Source organism: Cyanistes caeruleus, chromosome 1, assembly GCF_971803275.1.
Source record: "Cyanistes caeruleus chromosome 1, bCyaCae1.hap1.1, whole genome shotgun sequence".
In the NCBI taxonomy this organism is placed as follows: Eukaryota; Metazoa; Chordata; class Aves; order Passeriformes; family Paridae; genus Cyanistes; species Cyanistes caeruleus.
Genome location: NC_141701.1, coordinates 36,839,669 through 36,862,035, shown reverse-complemented (window position 1 = coordinate 36,862,035; position 22,367 = coordinate 36,839,669). Strand labels below are relative to the sequence as shown.

Sequence of the window (22,367 nt, the reverse complement as noted above, 5' to 3'; positions counted from 1 at the left end):
TGTAATCACCTCTCAAGTGTTTTACATGTGAAATGAATATGTCTGATGCATAAGATCAACCCAGGTTCTGGACCCTGGACACTGACAAGCTCTATGTTCTGTCTGGAGCAACAGGCATTTTTCTGCTCTTGACTTTGAAGGACTGTTGCTACCAAGGAGGTAGTTAAGTTCATTCTCCACAGGATTATCCCTTCTGTCCAGGTTAAGACAAAGAAGGGTGCCAACCTTATAACAGGTGGTGAGCTGTGGGCACCTGCTCTCTTGGCAGCAGAGCAAAACCACTCTTTTGTTCACACCAGCTACTAATGGTAGCTACTAATGGCTACAGCCACCTAATGGTAACGCCATGCAGTCACCACCAATCTGAACTCACACTGATGTCCTAAAGTGAAAAGAATCCATGCTTCTTTATCAGTCCTCTAAGGCAATTAGCTACCTCTCCCTCCTCCCAGCTTGTCTTGGATGTTTGATTGGAAAGCTGGAAAAAAAGTCAGTCACTTCCTAGATGTGGGTAGCATAGGTTGTAACATTCATTATAAGCTACATGCTGGCAGGAGAGTACAGTAACAACACTTTTTGCTATTAACAGCTGGATACTTCTATCCTCAAAAATTCCAAAGATTTCCAGTTGTGGTTGTTTTCAAATGTTATCAAAAAAACCTCCTTTGCTATGTATTACAGTCATGCAGATAAGAGTAGAATTTCATTTCTCAATATCAAATCAATTATATTTCTACCATTTCATTATTACATTGAAAATAATTAAAAATTAACACTTGCTGCCCTCAGAAGTTGCAGACAATACAAGAGTCTTTCAAAATACATGTACAGATACTAAGTATTATGAGAATTTCACTTAAGTCTCAGCAAATTAAGCCTGTAAGCAATTGGCAGTATAGTTAACACCACATTTTTCTTTCTGTGTTCAATAATATAATACAAAAAACTTAGCACATTTCCCCATATTTCTAAGGGGAGTATATGCCCTGATTATAAATGTATAAACCATTTCATTTAATTTCATTTTGGACTGAGCAAATAGAGATAAAACTGACTTGAAATTCAGTATAATTTTTCCCCTAATGGATAAGAAATTTCACTTAAAGCACACTTAAAAAAAAAAAAAAAGCCACCTGTGTAATTCATTGGGCCTAAAACTTTATAGATATCTTCATCCTGAGATCAACTTCAACTGGAGTATTTTAACTGAATTATAACAAAAAATATAAGCAGAAAAGGAGACTTCTGCCAGAAGTACCATGGTATTCTGTCACAGCAGTGAAAATGTAGGTATATCTTAGTCTTAGCTTCTGCCAAAGAAGCAACAAATTCTAAGTCTCTCCAAAATCAAAACAAATACAGGAACTCTGTTGGCAGCAATATTAGGCTGGCATGATAAGAGTAAGCAGAGACCCCATTGACCAAACCTACTGTTATTTTCATGCCTTAGCAGAGAAGAGCAGGTTTGTCTTGAAAGGCTCTCCTGGCACTGTTTCAGAAGTGATATTTATAATTCTGTTCTATGAGTCAGAGTGCAAACTGCCTGTTTAATGCATTACATTAATATAAAAAATATATTATATATAAAATATATATATATATACATAATATATAAAAATATATTACACATCCTGGTCATCACAAAACCCCCTTTTTTCTTTTTTTAACTACGTGCAGTTACATCCCTTTTTCAGTCTTTCCTCAAGTGGGGGGGAAAAAACCCAAAAACCAAGCAAGCAAGCAAGCAAGCAAGCAACCCCTCTCCCCAAAACAATTAAAAAAAAACCCAACATTGCAACATTACCTGTATTCTTGGGCACACCGTATTCTGCAGCCTTCCTTAGGGATCACCAAGCCCAAATGCATCCTCAGGCGACAATTGGTGGGCCCTGTGTGGGGCCAGACATGAGTCCCTGGGTGCATGATAGAGTATTTGATCTGCAAGAAGAGAAAGGCACATTTTTGAACACATTCTATTTCACAGCCATGCTGCTTGGAGTTCAGGACTTCATTTAGTCTCATCCTTGGTGATGGGTGAAAAATGTAATGCCATCTTTTGTTTGAGTTTCAGCTGCAGCTTTCTCTCATATCCTAAATGTCACAAAACATGTCTTGTGGTGTGTGTATGAAACCAGGGGCGTGTTTGTGTATGAAAGTACATAGTTTTAATTTTACTTAAAATAACCAGTATTCACATTTCAAGCTGAAAATAATTATCTTCTGTCTACAGTCAGAAAAAAAACCTTCTTTCTTATGGCAAGACTAAAAAGGATGGACAATAGGAGACACAAGGCTTGTGTTCATCAGACTGGCCAGCCCCTCTCAGATCACGTATCTGTGGAGGTCACTGTCAGCCTTGGCTGTAGCAACCATGAGAAGGTGGAGTTCAAGATCCTGAGAGGATGGAGAAAGTAAAAAAGCAGAATTACTACCCACAGCTTCAGGAGAGAAGATTTGGTCTTAGGCATGTGCTGGGGAAAATCCCATGAGAGAAGAGGGGTCTAGGTCAGCTGGTTGATTTTTAAGTCCTTGTCCAAACTTGGTAATTCTTATGTGCAGGAAGCAAGGCAACCCAGAAAAAAATGAAACGCAAAAAGGAAGTATACAGGAAGCGGAAGAAGGAAAGAAGGATCAGGTCACACAGGAAGACTATAGAGACACTGCACAGGCAGGGATGAGCTTAGGAAAAGTTGAAGCTCTCCTGGCGCTGAATCTGGAGATAGAATTGAAGGGTTAAAGGAGAGATTCCTACAAATATCTCAGCAATAAAAGCAAGTCTAGGGAAAACATACCCAGCTACTAAACATGACAAAATATCTGATGACAAAGGACATGGAAAAGGCTGAGGCACTACATGTCTTCTTTGCCTCAATCTTTACTGGTATGACTGACTTTCAGGAGTGCCAGGCACCTGAGACCAGTGAAATAGACTGGAGTACAGATGATTTATCTTCTGTGGAGAAGGATCAGGTTAGGGAACATTTAAACAAACTCAACAATCTGGTTCATGGGTCATGATGGGATCCACCCCGAGGCCTGAGGGATGGTGTGAACCCACATATAATCCACAAAATCTTTGAAAGGTCACTGCTACCAGCAGAGGTCCCTGAGAGCTGGTAGAAAGGAAACATTGTTCAAGAAGGGTAAGTAGGATGGTGTGAGGAACTACTGTCTAGTCAGCCTCACCTCAGCCCTTGGAAAGGTGATGGAGCAGGTAATCCTGGAAACAATTTTCAAAAGCATGAAAGAATGTACCTGGCTGTAGTCAGTATGGGTTTGTGAAGGGGATTCTGTACTTTACCAGCTTTCTGTGGTGAGGTTTCTAGCTTGGTGGATATTGTTTATCTCAGCATTAAGTCTTTGATCAGTCTGCCATAAACATCCTAATCAACAAAGCGAGGAAATAGAATCTAGACAAGTTCCCAATGAAGAGGATTGAAACCTGGTGCTTAAGCCAAGCACAACAAGTTATGATCTGAGGCACAAAGTTCAGCTGAAGGCCACTCATCATAGGTGCATTACAGGGCTCAGTCCAGCACTGATTAAGAGCTTCACAGTGACTCAGAAATGGGACAGAGTGCATCCCCCTCAGCAAGTTTACAAATCATAGAAAATTGAATAGAAATGACCAATACACTACTTTTTTTTTTTTTTTTTTTTCTTCTGCCTTTCATAAAGACCTTGGCAGGTTGGAGATAGGAGAAACACAAATCTTAAAATATTTGACAGAAAGAAGCATAAAATTCTGCACTAGGGAGGCATGCACCAATACAGGCTGATGGAAAACTGTCTGAAAAACAACCTTCTAGAAAGACACTGTGGAGTCCTCACAGGGGGCCCTCAAAGGGTCCTCACAGTGTCCAAATGAAACAAGAGCCAGCATTGCAGCAAAGCCAGTGACAGCTTCCAGGGTTGCATTATGGAGAGCTCTGGCAGCCTGTTGAGGGAGCTTATCCTTCCCCTCAGAGTTGCTGAGATGTCTTAAATGTTGGACACAATTCTGTGCTACCTACTGTGAGAGAGACATAGACACACTGGAGCAGGTGAAGGGCTACAAAGGGGGTTAAGGGATGGGAGAATCTAACATACAAAGGGAGGCTGAGGTAGTCGGGGCTGTTCAGCATGGAGAAAATAAGGTTCAAGGAAGGATCTTGTCAATACATATAAATACCTGATGAGAGGAGTGAAGAAGGCAGAGGCAGGCTCCTCTCAATAGCATCCAGTGAAAGGCAAAGAAACAATGGACAAAGATTGAAACACAGGAAATGCCATTTAAGCATAAGGAAACACTTTTTTACTGTACACAGGAACAGGTTGCCCAGAGAGGCTGTAGAGTCTATCCTTAGAGGCATTCAAAACCTGGCTGGACACAGCAACCTGCTCTAATTCATCATACTTTGGGCAAGGGGTTGGACTAAGTAATCTCCAGGTGTCCCTCCTCACCTCAAACTTTTTGATTCATCCTACAACAACTCAGAGAACAGGAAGTGTGAATAATGCATGGCAGTGGTGAGAAGCACCTTTTCAGCTGAGAAATCTGCACATTTGGCTGGGACAGAGTAGTTTTGATAAATCCTACAGACTAAGTCGTTGCATGCTCTCCAGCTGTTAACAAAACCAGCAGAAGACAGCTTGTGCCTCTTGCCCCAGCCATCCTTGCTGTCTGAGGCCTCAGCTTACTGGCAGTTTCTTATGACAGCCAGTGATGAGCTCCAGTGGCCATGGTGAACACAGAGCCTCCCACCCAAGTCTGCTACACTGTGATGTGCTGGACCCTACTGCAATGTGAACAAGTGATGCAGGATACTCACTAATATCTGAGACAAACAATTTCTGTAATGCCAACGTGCCAGCACTGAAGGCTGATTACTGTCATGCACATTATCTGCCCATGCAGATCAGTCTGGATGTGTCTGTGAATTACATCTGCGTGCTGTGCTCAAGTGCTATAGATAAACTGTTCTAAACTACCAATGAGTTTTACTATGGCTGCAATGTAAGAAATGTCCAGAATTAAAACTAGCTGTGACACATGTAGTTTACTGCTATTTTTAAGAAGAATATTGTAATTTTGATCACTTCTTATTGTTCTATACAGTGTCTCAGCAGCACTGAGCAGGTAGTTGATTATTTTACATTTCTTTTATCTTTGTCACTACATGAGGTGACAAAAGCATCCAAATAGTCTATCCACCACAGAATTCCTTATTTCCTGATTTTGTTTGTTCCCATTGCTTAGCAGTGCTAACAAATGTGAATAGGGATCAGCTGGTATTTTATTTTAGCAGTAACATCCGAGTAACATAAACTAAAATTGCCATAGGCATCTCATAACAGTGGATGTAAAACTTCAGACTTCTAGAGAATTACTTTTCAGATTATTTTACATTTATATCTTCAAAACCAGTGACTACAGCTACAGCTGTAAATATACAACATTTCTGCAAACCATATTGTGGTGATAACACCAAGATATGACGAACAAAACAGTAGCTCTCAAAGAGAATCTGCTCTCAGGGACAGATCCATTTTGGCTCTGGATGCAACTGAGAGCAGTTTTCTTGTAGCCACATTGAGTTATATTCACTATATTCACTCATCAGTTATAGTCACTATAACCAGCCTTTACAACCAATCAATGAAACAACAGCCTTGTTCATCCCCACAGCAGTGGCCACCCAGTGTAGCTCTGCACATCAAATGCAAAGGACTGGTCAAAAAGATGAACACATACACTCAAATGTCTAAATTAGGGCTGCACTAGCACTGTGCTTTTCAAATTTACATCCTTAGTTTTGCCATATGAAGGACATTCTCACATAGTCATTATAGACAAAATAGAATAACTTGAAAAAAAATGAAAAGTTATGTCCTACAGAATCACTGCATGTATACTGACCCATAGAGGTCTAAATGAGGTTAACTGATAGCTGAATAGTCATTGTAGGCACTTGAAACAAATTTTGTTGGCACCCACACTCATGAATGCAAAATATATTTCCTTTATCTTCAGGAAAGAAGCATGTGGCAGCACTATTTGGATTCCACAAGGTGATTTCTCCCTCTGTCTAATGCAGCCAGGCTGGGGTAGACAGGTGAAGTTTATCACAGGGAGAATCTGGCTCACTAAATTAATCATATAAAGTTAGGTTCAGATCAAAAAATAAAGAAAAGCTCAGGTTAGAAAGGACCTAATCCAACCTCCTGCTCAAAGCAGAGTTAGGCTACGAGTCAGATCAGGTCACTTCAGGCTGAGGTTTAGCCAGTCATTACCTATTGGTTGACCCATGGAAAATACCTACTCAACTACCACAAGCTCCCAGGAAACACAAGGTAAAATGGCTCAACAAAAGAGTCCATAGAAAGGCTTCAGCTAGCATATTTCACCTGGTATTTGCAGACAATTAAAATACGGCATATTTTTATTGTTAAGTTTACCGTGTGCTTGAGGCATCACTACATATACCAAAATTGTGCATTCCTCTATATATGTTCCTCTATTCCTCAAAATCACCTGCTCCCAACATATGAATTTGCAAAAATGAAGAAGTTTGCCAGGTACCTGTCCTCTTCTGCAGCCAGTAGCTTCTGGAAATCTTTCCAATAAAGCACAAGTTTTCGGAACACTTTTACAAGCATTCTCATTTTTTCTTCCTAGTGAGAATCATGGATAGAACATTGGTAAGAGCAATGAATGAACATTTCCATTTTCTACTTTGCAGAAGAGCAACAAAGCTGCCAAAGATCTGACACTGAGAGACAGACAAATATTACTATTCCCATTTTACAGACTGTGCAACCTAGGTACTTTCATGTTGTAACATCCTAGAAGCCCACACATTTTACTTTTACATTATTTGTGAACACCAGGCTTTCTACCATTTAAAAAGTGTTATTTCAAGCATATAATCACTAATGTGGATGTATAGGAAGAAAAATATTAAAATGTCCCCAGTATCATAACATTTCAACACCAGATTACATTTTGATATAAATTGCTTCTAATATTTTGTTTCACAGTACTCTTTCATATGTGGAATTTTATAAGAATTTAAGATCATTCCAAGAGTTAGGCCTCCCAATGCACAACTCAAGGGCAGGGCAGCAGGTTTATTAAAGTCATATTCTTTTGCTTGTATCATTTCTGAATGACAGATCTCCCCTAGCTGGCAACACAGAACTGAGCATGTGCCTTCTCCCAGGTCCCCATCTTCCCTCAGGCTGATCTATATTATGCATTACCAGGTAAAGGGTTGGCAGCCTTGCCAGAAGAGGGGTACACTCATCAAACAGTTACCATACTCAAGGGACCCTTAGAAGTGTTTGGGGACAACATGGTTTAGAATAAAGAACTCCTGTTCATTGTCACAGGGGTCCTGAACACTGTTTTATCAGTTCCCTTCCTCTGTACACACTGATTACAAAAACAGTTCTGAGAAAAGCTGTGTTGCTACTCATAATTCCACTATGTTATTCTGAGGTCATGAAATTGAGGTAAGAGAAGAAATACAGAATGTTTTACCTTGTTGCCATAGGGTAAACTGGCTCCAGTCTCCTTTTTCCCGCAGGTTCTCATCTTCAGGCAGGAAGAGGCTTCTTTTTTTATCCATCACAGCAAGACCCTCATCCCGAATGAGCTTCCAGTTTTTCTCTAAGGACTGTTGTGAGAGCCATGTTACTGCACTGAGAAATTACTGTGTTTGGCTTTAGTACCATTTGTATTTTTTCCTGTCATTGTTAACTTTAATTTTTTATTTGAAAGTAATAAAAGAAAGTGTTCACCATTATTATCAAGTTGCTTTAAATTTTATTCCCTTCTGACATGTTAAGGCAGGAAAAATAATTTTCACACCATTCTTCAGATTCAGTTACATTGGGATTGTAAGATTTCCACAATAGCCAGCCTCTTTGCAGATGAGGCCTCACTTAGACTTGCTTTTTGATGAGCTTAAGGGCTCTTTAAGTGATCAATTGGTATTGCAAGATAAATGTATTGATCTTCCTAAATGCTGTGCATGTGACCAGGAAGCATTCCTACAACTGGAAAACTACTCACATAACTTGGAACTCCAGGTGCTGGCAGAATATTACAGACCAAAGAGGCCAAATTTAAACCCACCACTTGAGTTGAAGTTTATGATTTAAACCTTCAAAAAGGCTTGCCAAGATTCACTTGCATGTGTTGATGCTATTGAAAAAATTATATACAACTTGAAATGCCAGGTGATCATTTATGGACACAACCATTAAGAATGTGTGAGCTGCCTTACACTTCATGCACACAAACCCACAAAATAGCAGAATTAAAATTTCTGTTCTCTGCTGCCTTAGGACATTATATTTGGAGAAATCAGATAGCTTGGAAAACCATTTATTCTACCAATAATAAGTCATTTTAATGTTATAGCAATACAAATGGATCTGGATAAAAGCAACTTCAATTTCCCAGCAGCTTACTTTTCTCACTAAACCTTATTTTGGGTGAATAGTTTTCATTTTTCCTTTGTGCACTTGAACAATGCATTTCTCTAAGACATTTTCAATCCATTTCACACTGAAATAAGCTATGGTATGTTCCCACACTACCTCCTTATATTATGAGTGAAACTCAAAAGTCTGTACAACAGAGAGCAGACTAGGTGATATAAGCACCCCTTTTTAATCTTAAAACTTCATATGATTATTAGCCATTCTCATGTAAATTAAACAGTTGCATTTTCCACTTGAGCTTTTTTACCTAAAGGAAAAGTTGATCTGACAAAATAGGTTTATATTGCTAGATCATAAAAGGCTCAACAAAGCAAACATTGGCTTGAACTTGTTGTCTATAATACAGCTACATTCTCCCACTAGAACAATTTTAGCTAGGCTAAAGTGTATGAAAACATGGATTTCACTTCTGTTATTATAGTAATCTCTATCATACCAATTGGTTTTTTTCTCTCACCTATTAAAAAATCGAGAAGAACGCTTATTTTTCCTGGTGCATTCACATTATTCTCCCTCACTGATGGTTTCTATAATACTCATTTAACAGTTAGTATTGAATAAAAATGCAGAGTTGTTTTGGACTTTTTTTTTTTTAAATATCTTTGGTAAACTTTGGAAAGACTTTTACAAAATGTATGGTACAAAAAAAGATTAAAAATTTCCACCTAATCAGAGATGTATATGAGAACTGTGCTGCTACTTGTTCAGCACTACCCTATCTACAAAAGGAAATGCCAGCTTGAGTACCTAGCTTTGAACTGGCTGGAGAAGAGAAAGAAAATAATAACTTCCACACACACTCGCCTCAATTTAAATTGATATAGAGCAACAAAACTGGAAAACTTTAGAAGATATTGCAAGTTCTTCTGTGCTTCCTCAAACTCCTCCTACATCCTCAGCTGAAGAAAGGTAACAGGGAGCATTCATCCAGGCAGACAAGATGACACATGAAGAGCTCTGGTGGTCCAAGGCATTGTAGGCAACAGCTGCTCTGTCACCTCTACTCTCCCTCAATGCCACAGGATGAAGGATAACCTATAAAGGTGAGTGTTTGTCCTTGTGTTTATAGTCTCCCTCCCCCAACATGTTAGATAAAAATTTATTTGAATACATCTCATCGATTTTGAACTAAGTCCTCAATGTTTTACACATCAATTGCTCAGAAATCAATAGGGTTTCTGTCCTGAAAACATAGACCCCCCCATCTACAAAATACACTGATTATGCTTTATAATGACCACCAGACAGCTCCTAGGGAGAAATAAAGTGGGGAATTCAAACACCACCCAGCCTTGGTCTCCCTGATACTACAGACTCTCAGGGATACCTTGAACAGTAAGAACACAAAAAAAACAACATTAAAGTATAATCATTAAAGTCCAGGACTTGGACTTACAGCTCCTGATCTAAGAGTTGGTATCTGCAAGAAAAAAGGTGAATATACTTATGGCTCCACGATACATAAGGAATCAAGCTCCAGGTTAGAGAAAAAAATTCATATTATATTTGGTCTAGTATCCTGATTACTAGTGAAAAATCAGGAGGCAACCAGCACTGGGAGCATATGTACTTGTTTGCTAGCAGCTGATTCCCATAAACCTCCATATGGCTTTTTAAATACAGTTGCTAATAGCAATTGAAGTTTACAGTTGCTGTACATCTGGCAATAATGTAGATTTTTTAATAGGGATTTAATAGGGATTTCTTAATATTGGAGGTTTTTATGTGAGACTATTATATTGCAAGCATCCTTACTCTGTGCTGTCAAACCCTTTCAATGTGTGGTTATAAAAGACACAGGAAGAGATTAAGAGGTTGCTACCCTTCACGTGAAGCACAACTACTGACTACACATCCATTTTAATCCACTGAACTATAAAATAAAATTGTGGTGAAGAGTTTAATGTACTTCACTTTGTTATTGAAACAGAATAGGAAAGCATTTGTAATCAGTTACCACACTTCACTGGGTAATGCTGATAACTTCCAACCAAGGGACAGTGTTTTAAACCTTCCAAAATAGATTCCTTGCACCCATTCAATCACTCACAAAACTTAAACATCAGCACTTGTATGCATCATCTTTGTTCTTTTCAACACAAGTCTCCCCTTAAAGTATGCATCTACACTTTAAATACACTTTTCAATTTAATTTCTCCCTTGACTATGAATGTTTAGCTATTATCCTAAACCATTAAGGCCCAGCTGTCAACCTATGAAAAATTATAAAGATATGTGCTGTTGCCAATACTTTCATTGTCTTTCTGCACTTTTCTTGCTGCACTTTAAACTTTAATTAATAAAATCTAAGTCATCAGAGAAAAGCAACAATACAAGATCTACTTTAATCAATCAGCTGTTCACTGCAGTAAACAACTGGCAAAGCATCATCTGGGTCCTTTCCAAAAGTAAAAGGACACAACATGCAGAAAGGACAAAGTTGCTTAAGTCATTGCCTACATATTAATTTCAGACCAGTGAAAAATCTCTAAGATCCAACACCATTGTATCTCTTTTATTATTTTTTAAATGAGTACCAGAATAGAATAATGCTATAAATGAGGTTCTGCAGAAGGTACTGGAGAAAGTACTGAGCAATGACTCAGTATGACTGGCTGAGGAAAGTTAATTGTCCCAAGGGAAAAGGACTGGTTTTCAAAGATGAAGGTAAGGTTTCCTTTCAGCTGAGATCAAAAGAGGAGGATGGTTTCTTGAATTCCTTGATCCAAAGGCCTAAAATACTGTAATTCAGAAACACTAAAAGAACACCTCTACATAAATCACTCACCACACCCTTCCTGATATAAAGGTTTATATTTTCTCCTCCCTGACAAATCAGGTGCCTCTCCCTATTATTTCAAGGAAAAATATTAAGCCTCAGTGAGCTGCAGAGAGATTAAAAAATTCACTTCCCTTCAGCACAGTTCCACTAATTAAGATTGACTATGTCCTGGTAAGTGTTAGTGAGATATTCTCAGTCTTCCCCACCTCCCCCCAGCAAAAAAAAAAAAAAAAAAAAAAAAAGCCCAAACCAAAAACCTCTTCCTTAAGACATTCAGATAAACAGGTAATATTAAAATGGAAAAAGTATGAGATTGTCTTTTTTTAACCTTACCCATCAGGAAGTTAAGCATCAGTAAAGTAGTAGGACAGAAAAGGAGACATGCCATACTTAGGTATTTAGCATAGTAAAAATGAATCATCCTGTGGAAATACCCCTTTTTTTCACTTGCAAACAAAAACTAGCATAGACTAGCATAGATCTGTATGTTTATAGCTGGTTAAGCTGAATGCCCCTCAGAAGGAAGTTATTAAACTGAGAATACTGAAAAAAAGACAATTTTCTCTTTAGGCTTTCTATGGAAAAAGCAAGGCAATGTCAAAACTCACATCTCCATCTCTAGACCCAAGAATCTGGATGACCCTTTATAAGAAAATCAAGCCAGGTCTTTGCTATAAGATGCCACTGATCAAAGCTGGGCAGGTTAATGGAATGAACCAAAGAGAGTTCAGCTTTACTACTGCCCCAGCCACAAATAAATGCTCAGATAGTATTAAGATACCAAGTTACTGAAAATAGTTCATTCCCATTTAACAAGCAGTGAAACTCAGAGAGAGGGTCAGGCCTCCAGTGCTGTACACATATTGAATTCTACCACTGTGATTTGGAAGCATTTCCCGCATTTCCCACACAGTCGTAAGAGGAATGTAATGAAATGAAGCAGTAGGAAATAACTGTTGATTGGTTTTGCTCTGTAAGAAAGGGATTTTTTTTTTTTTTTTAACTAAACCAGGTACAGAAGTTGAGTACTTCAGAAATTAGAAAACTAATGTCATCAATATTTTTTTTGCTATTTCCTGAAGAATACTACTACATTGCTTACAACATTGTAAGCAATTAATATCAAACCTGCTTTCTTTCAAAATTTCAAGTACTTTCTTTAATTACAAAAAAAAGTACAAATATTTGTCCTGATTTATATAACTACATTTTGGCTTTATATTTTAATTGTGAGTGTTATCTTTAAGAATTTAAATCTTGCCACTCCCAATTATGATACCTGTGCAAGTAAATTACCAGTCACAATTTAATCTAGATTCACTGACATATTGCTAATAAAACAGCTAAAATATATATCACCAAATGATTGGAATGAAAAGGTATTATTGAATTCCAGAGAGGCAGTTGTACTGTGGGGTCAGGGGTCAATTTTTGTCCTTGCTGGTTTTCTGAGCAGCTCTTCTAGGAGCCACTCTGGGTGCTGATCCAAACCAAGGCCTCCATATACAGCCTGATCAATCAAAAAAAAACCTTTCAAGCTTGAAGTTCTGGCCATTTTGCAACAACAACTGAATTATTTCACCCTTCAAAGCTTATTCATGCCAAGGGTGAATAGATCATTACCTTCTGTGACATAGGAATGTGAAAGGTTTACACGTAAGGAACTGTAAAACAACACTGCATGTAGCTCTAAAACACCAATCAAATAATATGTATATTTCCTTTCTGTTTGAGAGAAACATAGTAAAAAGTTCCCAGTTTCTCCATATCTTTTATGGCAAGAGGCATCCATTCCCACACATACCTCAATAATTAGTTCAAAATGAGCATATTTCATGTACTAGTCCATAAAGCTCTCTGCTTCTTGGTGTGGCTGAAATTACACTGGAGAATCACACTTCAATCTAAATTTCTAGCCTTATTTTTGTTGCCAACAAAACCATAGCAAAGAGCAATATTCCTTTTATAACTACTTTTATGTTTTTTTTCCTAACCACTCTTCAATTTCTTTTTAAAATATGCTACATAACTAAGTGTAAAGAAACAACCACTCTGAAGGAATTTGTTCTTTAGAAATATACTTTTTTGGTTTTAAATTATTTATCCCTAATGTTTTCTTTAAACCACAAACCAATAATTGATGCACACAGAAAAAAAAGGTCTTCCTATTTTTTTAAAAAAAATTTTAGGAATTATTATTGTTTTTATTAATAAAAAAAATGCAATTTTGCGGATAAAAGCTAATGTTATGAACAATAACCACACTACTTGCCTTGCATTAAATAAATAAAAAACATTCTAAAGAATTTAAATTCTGCATTATTATCTTTTCTTAAAACTGTCACTGGGAATCCACACTTGTTTCTCTCATACAATTGAAAGCTTCCAAAGCCACTAAATATTACACAATGGCTCAAAAGCACTGCCTTTCCTGACTAATTAAAAATTCACAATGGGTGTTCCAGACATTACCAAATTGTGCTGTCATTTTCCGCTTGAGATGTTGCATTTGTCTACCATGCAAATTTTGTATTTGTTAATAATTTCAGCCATCCTGTCCCCATTCTCAAATTTGAAAATGTCTAAGCTTGTTTTATGGTATCTTACTTAAGTCTTGTGCTCAGTCTGACAGCAGTGTTGGGAATTCAGTCAGTAGTTCTGACCTTATTGATTAGCATTTTCTCTGCTTAATAACTGAAATTATAGCTGCAATTTTAATAAAAATAAAAGTATAATGAAGCCTTACCTTCACCAGTTCTGAATATCCAGTTTCCCTTGCTGTCCACCAAGGCTGAGCTTTCAGTCCCTTGACATTGTAGAGGGAGCGCTGCCAAACTGATGCAAAGTGACCTCTTTGGTACCCAAGTTCATACCACTTGTATGCCTAAAACATTGTAGTTGTTAACAACCAAATTCATATCAGCCAAGCTCCTAAATGAAAAAAGTAACACTTTCTGGAAAGGTAGCAGGCTGTCTCTTTGGATGTTGGGGTTATTCTTTTAATAAAATGTACTAATGAATACTTCAAGGAAAAAAAACCACTTACAAACAAAAAAACCAAAATAACAAAATAGATCAGTTGACCAAAAGAGTCCAGTCCAACATTAACAAAACAGGATAATCTCAGAACCATTCACATCAAATATGGGCCAGTAATTCATGCCCTGTCCTTGGACTTGAAATATCCAATTGTTTCTCATCTTAGTCAATTTCATTTTCTCTGTTTCCTCTACCTACAAATTAGGATGATTGTTTTCTGCTGCCAGTGGAAATGCTGTGATGATTAAAACAGCAATGACTTTGCAGATCTAAAACATTAACTCTTTAATACTTAAATGCACTTGAGTTTCTTCAAATATTTTTTGCCACATCAAAATTGATCACACAACAGCAATTAATTAACTGAAGTTAGTACTGGACCTTTGCTTGTCTTTGCTCTTCCTTTACATAACTTGCTTTACCCTCACATAGCAGAAAAAAAAAACAAAACCAAAGAAAGAAAATAAGATGCTTGGAAAGATCCAGGGTTTGTAGTACTGTCATAAGCCATATATAAAGAAGGTTTTACAGAGCTTCCTCCTTCCTACCCAGCATTGCTGCTCCAGCTGCAGTATTTCTGAAAAAAACAATTTTAAAAAATCCCCAAATAAACAAACAACCTCCCCCAAAACACCACAAACTAAAAAAAACCCAGGACACCTAAGTAGGGAAATATGAGAATAATAATTCCAGGGCAGGGGGACTGACACAAGCAGCAATCCCTGCCTTGAACAGAAACTGGGCAAAGTCCTTGTTGACAGTCTGTAAATTTTCTTCAAGTTTTTAAAAAATGTGGTACTCTGATCTTTATAACTTTCCCAAAGTATGGAGGAAAGTCTGCAATACATTGTTGCCTTACAGTATTTATTTGAAGGACACAAAAGTAGTGTGGATGAACAGAATAACAGCATATACATATATATAAACTGTCATCTTTTTCTCCCTAGAGAAGCTCCGTAAAATTGTGCATGGGTCAAAAAAATACTGTGTATTACCTTGTGCAATATACAGTATATCTTTAAATTTCGATGTTATCTTGGTTAACTGAAATGGAATCATCAGGATTTATAACATTTGTTCCCCAAAGTTGTAATACTACTGAGATAACAATAGATTGTTCATGCTGACTGCCTGCATTCATTTGCAATGTCTGGAGTTAGGCCAAATGATAAGGGGAATGAACTACTTGTTTCAGCCCCTGAGTGATGAGAATGAATGTTGCGGCTCTTTAAGATATATCAGCTATAATTACAATGTATAATACAGGTAATCTTTATTTATTAGAAGAATTGAGCTATGGAAGTTGCCTTTACTAGGATGGAGTAGGGTTAGGCTGCCTCACTCACCCTTTCCATTCCCAAGACGCTGTGAGAAACATTCCTTTTCTCATGCAGCTCTTGGCAGTGGAACATGGACAGCTCCAACAGTGTAGCTCTTTTCCAAGATAGAAATTGTATGAGATGCACTCAGTTTATACATTCTGTGTGAAGAGTGCTTTGTTTTGTAATAACTTCCATGGTTTTAATTTCCCTTTTCTTAAGCCAATATGGCATTTTATCAAATTATAGCTGGAAAGGGCATACTCAATACTGTTTTTCCCTAACACTTCCCAAGGCCACATTCATAACTCCTAATTTAGCTCTAATAGATTAATATCTCCCTTCAACAAACCTTCAGTGATAGCAATTTCACATGTAACTTAAATATTGATCTATTTCCTTGATTAAATCTTGAAATTCAGCAAGTCCAGCAAGGTCAGTGAGAAAAATTTAGCTGAACAATGGACTTTCCACTGATAAATTTAGAAGTCTCCTCTATCCCAAGAAGTTAATTTGTCATTAATTAAACTTTTTCTACAGCAGATTTGGCCATTAACTCCAAAACATTAACACATAATTATCCTGGGGTTAGAGATGATGTACATTAATTACATCTGTGTGGTGTCTTTAGTCAAACATGGCAATGGGATGTTCTAGGCTCAGAAACTCAACCCAGAGTGTCCCATGGAAATGTACAAGGATTTGAGAGAAGAAGACAGAGTTAGAATGTGAAAGCAGACTCTGTGTGTCTGTGTGTGCATGTGTTTCTAAGTAAAATGAAGTAAACTAATTCTCACTTGAAAATGAACAATTTAAAAAAAAATCTCATTGGAATAGTATTGCAGGGAAGGCAATCTAACTTAAAATTCAGATATTACATGTCACTGTTCTAGATCTACTGTAAGTTAAAGTTTTGTAATAAAAGTTTCATGAATTATTAAAAAAAAAAGTCAACCTGATGAACTAGGCTTGAGAAAGATCACATACAGAGTCTTCATCACAGCCCATTTGGTTCCCCATACTGGAGAACAACCTACTGATTGGGCCACAGTACTAAAGATATCAGCATTTTTTACAGTTTTTTAGGTATTAATATTGCACACATTACTAGGTAAGTAATTAAAAAGCAGTGACTTTCAAGGCTACTTCTACTCTTATTTTTAATGCTTATTCTTTTCATATTCCCCACCTAGGAACTGGAATGTTGTTTTCGTTTTTCCTGTTGTTTTTTAATTCATGCCCATATTAAAGTTCATGACTAATCAGAGTCTTCAAAAAAGATCCTTTGCTCCGCTACGATGACCACAGTGGTAATTCATACTTTTTAATTTTGTTTGTAAGTATAATTTGATTTCAAATAAACAAAAGAGAAACTCTTGTGGCTTCCAGTGTCATATGCTTGTCTTTGCTGGCCACTCAACAGATACATAGTACAAATTTCTGTTTTCCTGATTCATTTGCTAACTTAGATATTGAAAAAATTTCATAACTCAGCCCACATATTCAGTTCTCTCATGATCCTCTTTTATCACATACTCATTGGTGCTTTTTCCTTGGAAAGAAAGGAACATTTACAAAACACTGTCATACAAGAACTTCTACACGGTAATATACACATAATTCTTTTAACTCTCATTAAAATCTATGTTGTAAGTGATATAAGCAGAAAACAGATTCTAGAAACATTTAAAATTCTTGTAGATTTTTAGTCCATTGTTTCAAACTGCCCTATGCCAGCTTAAATGTTTTAAGTTAAATCTAAAAGAAGGAATGCTGAGGTTGTATTGCAATGCCTATGACAGATTTTTTGCTGTTGTTCATCTTGACTTCTACACACGCAGGCCGGATTGTTCAGACTACTCTTGTTTTCAACATTATTAAGCCCATCATTAAATGCTCTTTTGGATTCTGCAGCCCAGCCACTCAGAGATTTAGATTTTAAAGTAAGGAGATGTTAAACATGTACCTCTTTGTCTCCCATTCTCTGTAACGCGTCACCCAGATGAAAATAGAAACGTCCATCATCTGTGCCAGGGTCACCAGACTCCAGTCCTTCCTAATAAATAAAAAAATAAAAATTAAAGGTATAAGAAAATTTCAGTAGGACTTCTAAAAGAGTTCATTTGATTGCTGTAAATAGTCAGTCAATCCTATGCAAGAGACAGGCTATGAAATTAGATAGAAAATGCAACCACCATGGTAACCTGGAACTTAAACTGGATGAATACAAAATGTCAGTAGAAAGTCATTGAGGAATGTTACCAGTTTTCCAAATCCCACAGCCTCTCCCCTCAGTCCTTCCAAGACAGAGGCATATTCAGAGATGGATACTTACCTCTGGCTCTATAAACATATACATAAGCATTTTATAAAGCTGGATTAAGGTTTTATTTTGTAGTATTTCTTCCCAAACCCTCAGCAGTATATGTAAGGCTTCTATGGATCTTTCAAGAACTTTAGGTTTGCAGCATTCTACCAACCTCAAAAGAATTTGAGGCTCAGAGCTCCGTACTTTGGGTTAGCCCCAATTTCATTAATTTTTAAAATTATCTATTATTTATTAATTTATTTAATTAATAAAACAAATATTTATAAAACAAATAACATAAAATTGATGTTTAAGAATTGATTGTTTTCAATGCACAAGCTTGTTCCAGTTCATAAGCAGTAATACACCAGTATAACTCTAACAAATAGCTTAAGCAGTAATTTGTAATTAGTACACTTCTAGTCTGACACATTTTATACATTCCAATTCTACATTTTGTTGGTGAAACATTTACTGTGGGTGAAAAGGTACCTGTAGATAAGGTATGCTCTCTGCTATCTTGTTTTCTGCCTTCAGGATGAAGCCATAATGTACTTTGGCAAAACCATCATTTGGAGCCAGACTTAGAACCTGTTTGAGAGAAAATTAATTAAATATACCTGTATGAATCTATGCAAATTAACAAACTTGTTTACATAGGACTATTTATTAATCTAATGGTAATTTCTTCCTTTACTGATTCTCAGGTAAACCCTTGGCTTGTCTGTGCTTCCTTTTCCTCATTCACTTTTGTGCTTTCTCCAGATGAGCCAAACTTTGAAGTCTCAGAAGTAAAATTATTCCAACAGAATTTTCTTTATTTTTCACTTGTCTGTCCTATTCTACATTTCTCTCTTGAGGTATAGCTTTCTACAATATAGAATTTAACCCACTATTAACATTTGATTTACTTATTCCAGGTTTGACTAATCAGAAGGTAAGCAGCTACTCTTGAAAAAATCTGCAGCAGAAACATACCTGAAAAAGTTTTAAATTAGACAGATTTCCAGTGGGGGCAAACTAACTTTTGCAAGAGAAAATACGTGAAGCATAATGACTGCAATTTAGAAAGAAGCTGAAATGTAATGCCAGCATCATGAGGTGGGGATGTGCAAACCCTGGAACACCAAGGGCAGTCTCAGCACAGTGGTGAACGGGAGCGCTCTCTGGAACAATGTGCACTTTTCTGGCCATGAGAAAGGAGGTAATAAAAAGTCTACTGCAGTGGTGACTCAATGTGCTTTCACACTAGAAGTTGATGGATAAATTATTCTTTTATAGTTGTGTGCTGCACTCTTTGACCAAGACCAAGCATGCTAAATTCAGCTAAAAGATTTTGTACCCTCAACAAGATTCAGATCACATCTGAATTACAAACTTGCTTAATTTTGCAGAAAAGGGAAACTCATGGGCAAATGTCCAGAGATGGATATTTCATGGAGACTGTGGAAGAGAAGGATTTGTGAGTACAGGGACAGCTGTAGGAAAGGATCAGTATATGGGGCAGTGTTTCAGGGGAAGGAGGTGTGAAGCTGCCAACCTGAATTCTGAAACATGCACCCCCAACACCAGTCAGACAATTTAAGTGCATTTGGTCCGCCTCAGCAAGGGCAAAAATTAGATTAGAGAATGTCTTGATCTACTTTTCAGCTCTGCATTTCTATGATGTACATATTCAATATAATTTTTAGCTCTATGCAATATCAATTACATGGTTAGGTTAATCTGTTTTTACACCTCTTCTGTCCTTAAAATAAGAGTGGACAGTCTTATCAGGATAGACCCTCAGTCTGTGAGGATCATCACAGGAGCCTGGCAGGCAGTGGAATTACAGAGGCTGATATCCACTGAATGTCTAGACAGCTGCTAAGTACAAAACAACAGACAGATGAGCAGTTTATCTTGCCTAAATCCATTTTTGTAGCTACGTAACTTATGCCATGGATAAAATGCCTGCATACACTATAGTTATTTCCCTCTGCCTTTTCCAGTCACTGTCTGATATCACTTTTCAATCAAAATAATTACAAGCAAAATCATAAGTAGTTTTCTGGACTAATGTCTCTCTTTTCTCATATTTTAGACACAGCAACTACATCCAAGCAAAACAAAAAATCACAGGTGTGAGAATACAAAATGTTATGAGTTAAATATAGCAGCATTTTATTTCTTGTCACAGAAAAGACTTATTATTAAGGAACAAGCAATTTGAGAATCTATTGGAAGTCCACAGTATGAGACATTATTAGAAAAATACCAGAGTAAGGGTGAGCTTGATCCCTAGTATAAGAACACACTACCACCTTCTGCATCTTATGCCTTTTGACTACAGCATTCTGTGTATAATTATTTTGATCCAAGAATCTGTACCTGCAGGGTGAAATGAAATGACTGACAGAAATACTTATTAGCCACATAATTTTGTTACAGTTTCTTTAACTATAGGATAAAGCTATCTGATTAATTAAGACAGAATAGAATTTTCTGTATTACGGTTCATTTAAACTATGCCGAGTTGCATTAAGGAATGATCTACATTCAGAGCCCCTAAAGAGCAGCAAAGAGATACAATCAGCAGAAATTACACTGGAAGTATTTAATGTAAATTGTATTACTCTGTTGCTGTTGCTGCATGCAATATTAATTATGTTTAGAAATAAGTTTTACTAAACTGCTCATAGCCCATTAAATACTAATCATGAATATAGAAATTAACCTCTGGGGCTAGCAGTGGCTAATTAGCCAGTGCAGAGTACTGAGTTCATGTGGATATTCTGGTTTTGGTACCTGAGATAGCTCAGCCAGAGCTGGCTTATGCACATTTATAATGCTTCACTGAACCATGCACACATGCCTCAGCATGCAGGCAGAAAAAGTGCTATTAGCTGAGCAACCAGTCTTACAAAATTCTCTATTTTTTTATAATCTGTGGATGTTTGAACCAAAAATAGTTCTAATTCTACCAGGACTACTTTTAAAGTTATGTTTTCTTTAAAAATACAAATAGCTCTGAGTTCTATGAGGATTACCCTTAACATTATGTTTCCATGTCCCTAAGTGCAATGTTCAAAGGAAAATTATTTAATATTTGAGGCAAAACTGAAATCCTCTCCAACTGGACACCACTTTCCATCTGTGGTTCAGCAAAAATTCTGGCAAACACAAACTAGAAAAGTATATTTTGGGCAAGTTATACTGTACCACACTACAGTTGGAAGCAAAAAACCCTCTTGGTCTGAAGTTCAGTGTTTATACACATTGCTTCTGTAGCTAAAAAAAGAAACTATAAGAATATATTAAAGAGTTTTAAAATAAGCTGCTAAGATGTAACAAATTTGGAAAGAGAAATAAGAATTGACTGGAAAATAAGTAAACTGGCTATTTAATGTAAAGGAAAACCAGAAAGTTTTCATCCACTAGGATTTCCTGGGCTTCTATTCAATTCCTTGGAGATGATGCAAGCTCAGGTTAGTCTGGTCTGAAATGGTATGTACTGTGATCCCATGGAGGGAACAGTACCTGTGAAGAGTTCATCTGGCTGCATGTGCTCAGTGCATGCTTAACACAGATCAGTAACACTGAATTGAAATTGAAATGTTGCAGCAGGAAGTTAAGATTTTGCCCATAAATCTAGGAGATTCCCTGGAAATGGGAAATTTGGAGTTTAAGTTCCTCCATAGAGAAGAGTATTTAAATACTTGGGAATTTTCCTGAGCAGCAGAAACAAGTATCAAATACACAGGAACTTAGACAACCATGAACAAGGCTAGAGGGAAATCAACAAAAAACGGAGGCTTTAAGTTGATTAAGGGTTATGTTCTCTTGAGGATGTGTACTGAACTCTAAGATGTCTGCACTTTCTGCATTAAAGAACACTTGAATAAAATGTATGAACATCCCTACAGTGGGAAACAGAATACAGGATTCATAAATATTGGAGGTAACTACTTTGCAGCACTGAGTTCATGCTCTTGTCTGTGCTCTTTTAACATTTTTGTATCAAAAGATTACACAAGTGAGAAGGACTTAGTCACACTTCAGAAGTTTCCCAGTGTTTTCAACTTTCCCAGTGTTTTTCCCCATGGGAAGAGCAAGACATATCCTTGAGGACCTCAGAACCTCAGTGTGCCCTTTTTTCTACCATGCAGAGAATCTGAGCACCTCTGGTAGGATCTCAAAACCAAGCACTTCCTAAATAAGCATTGCAATAGTTGAGCAGAGAGAGCACTCCAAAACAGGCCATGTAGCCCCTAAGCAATCTGCCCAAAATCATGCAAGAAGCCTTCAGTAAAACCAAGAACCAAAGCAGGTAACACATGAGATTCTCCCTGTTTCTTTGGGTATTCTTTCTTAAAATCCTTAGTGTAAATTTATCTGGAATTACAACAAAAAAATTACATTATTGTGTTGGAATTCAGCCTTAGTAACA

General features: G+C 37.0%; 1 protein-coding gene across 10 annotated transcripts in view; it reads right to left on the bottom strand.

The window, feature by feature from the left end:
- Positions 1–22,367, bottom strand: part of ASPH (aspartate beta-hydroxylase) — a 112,972-nt gene that overhangs the window by 8,037 nt on the left and 82,568 nt on the right. For all 10 annotated transcript variants that reach the window (XM_086887015.1, XM_086887024.1, XM_086887045.1 and 7 more), the window contains 6 exons: positions 18,431–18,529; positions 17,597–17,686; positions 14,019–14,156; positions 7,523–7,658; positions 6,563–6,654; positions 1,805–1,938 (listed from right to left, as the gene is read on the bottom strand). In XM_086887015.1, the coding sequence (XP_086743141.1) occupies positions 1,805–1,938; positions 6,563–6,654; positions 7,523–7,658; positions 14,019–14,156; positions 17,597–17,686; positions 18,431–18,529 (689 nt within the window). The remainder of the gene's footprint in view (positions 1–1,804; positions 1,939–6,562; positions 6,655–7,522; positions 7,659–14,018; positions 14,157–17,596; positions 17,687–18,430; positions 18,530–22,367) is intronic.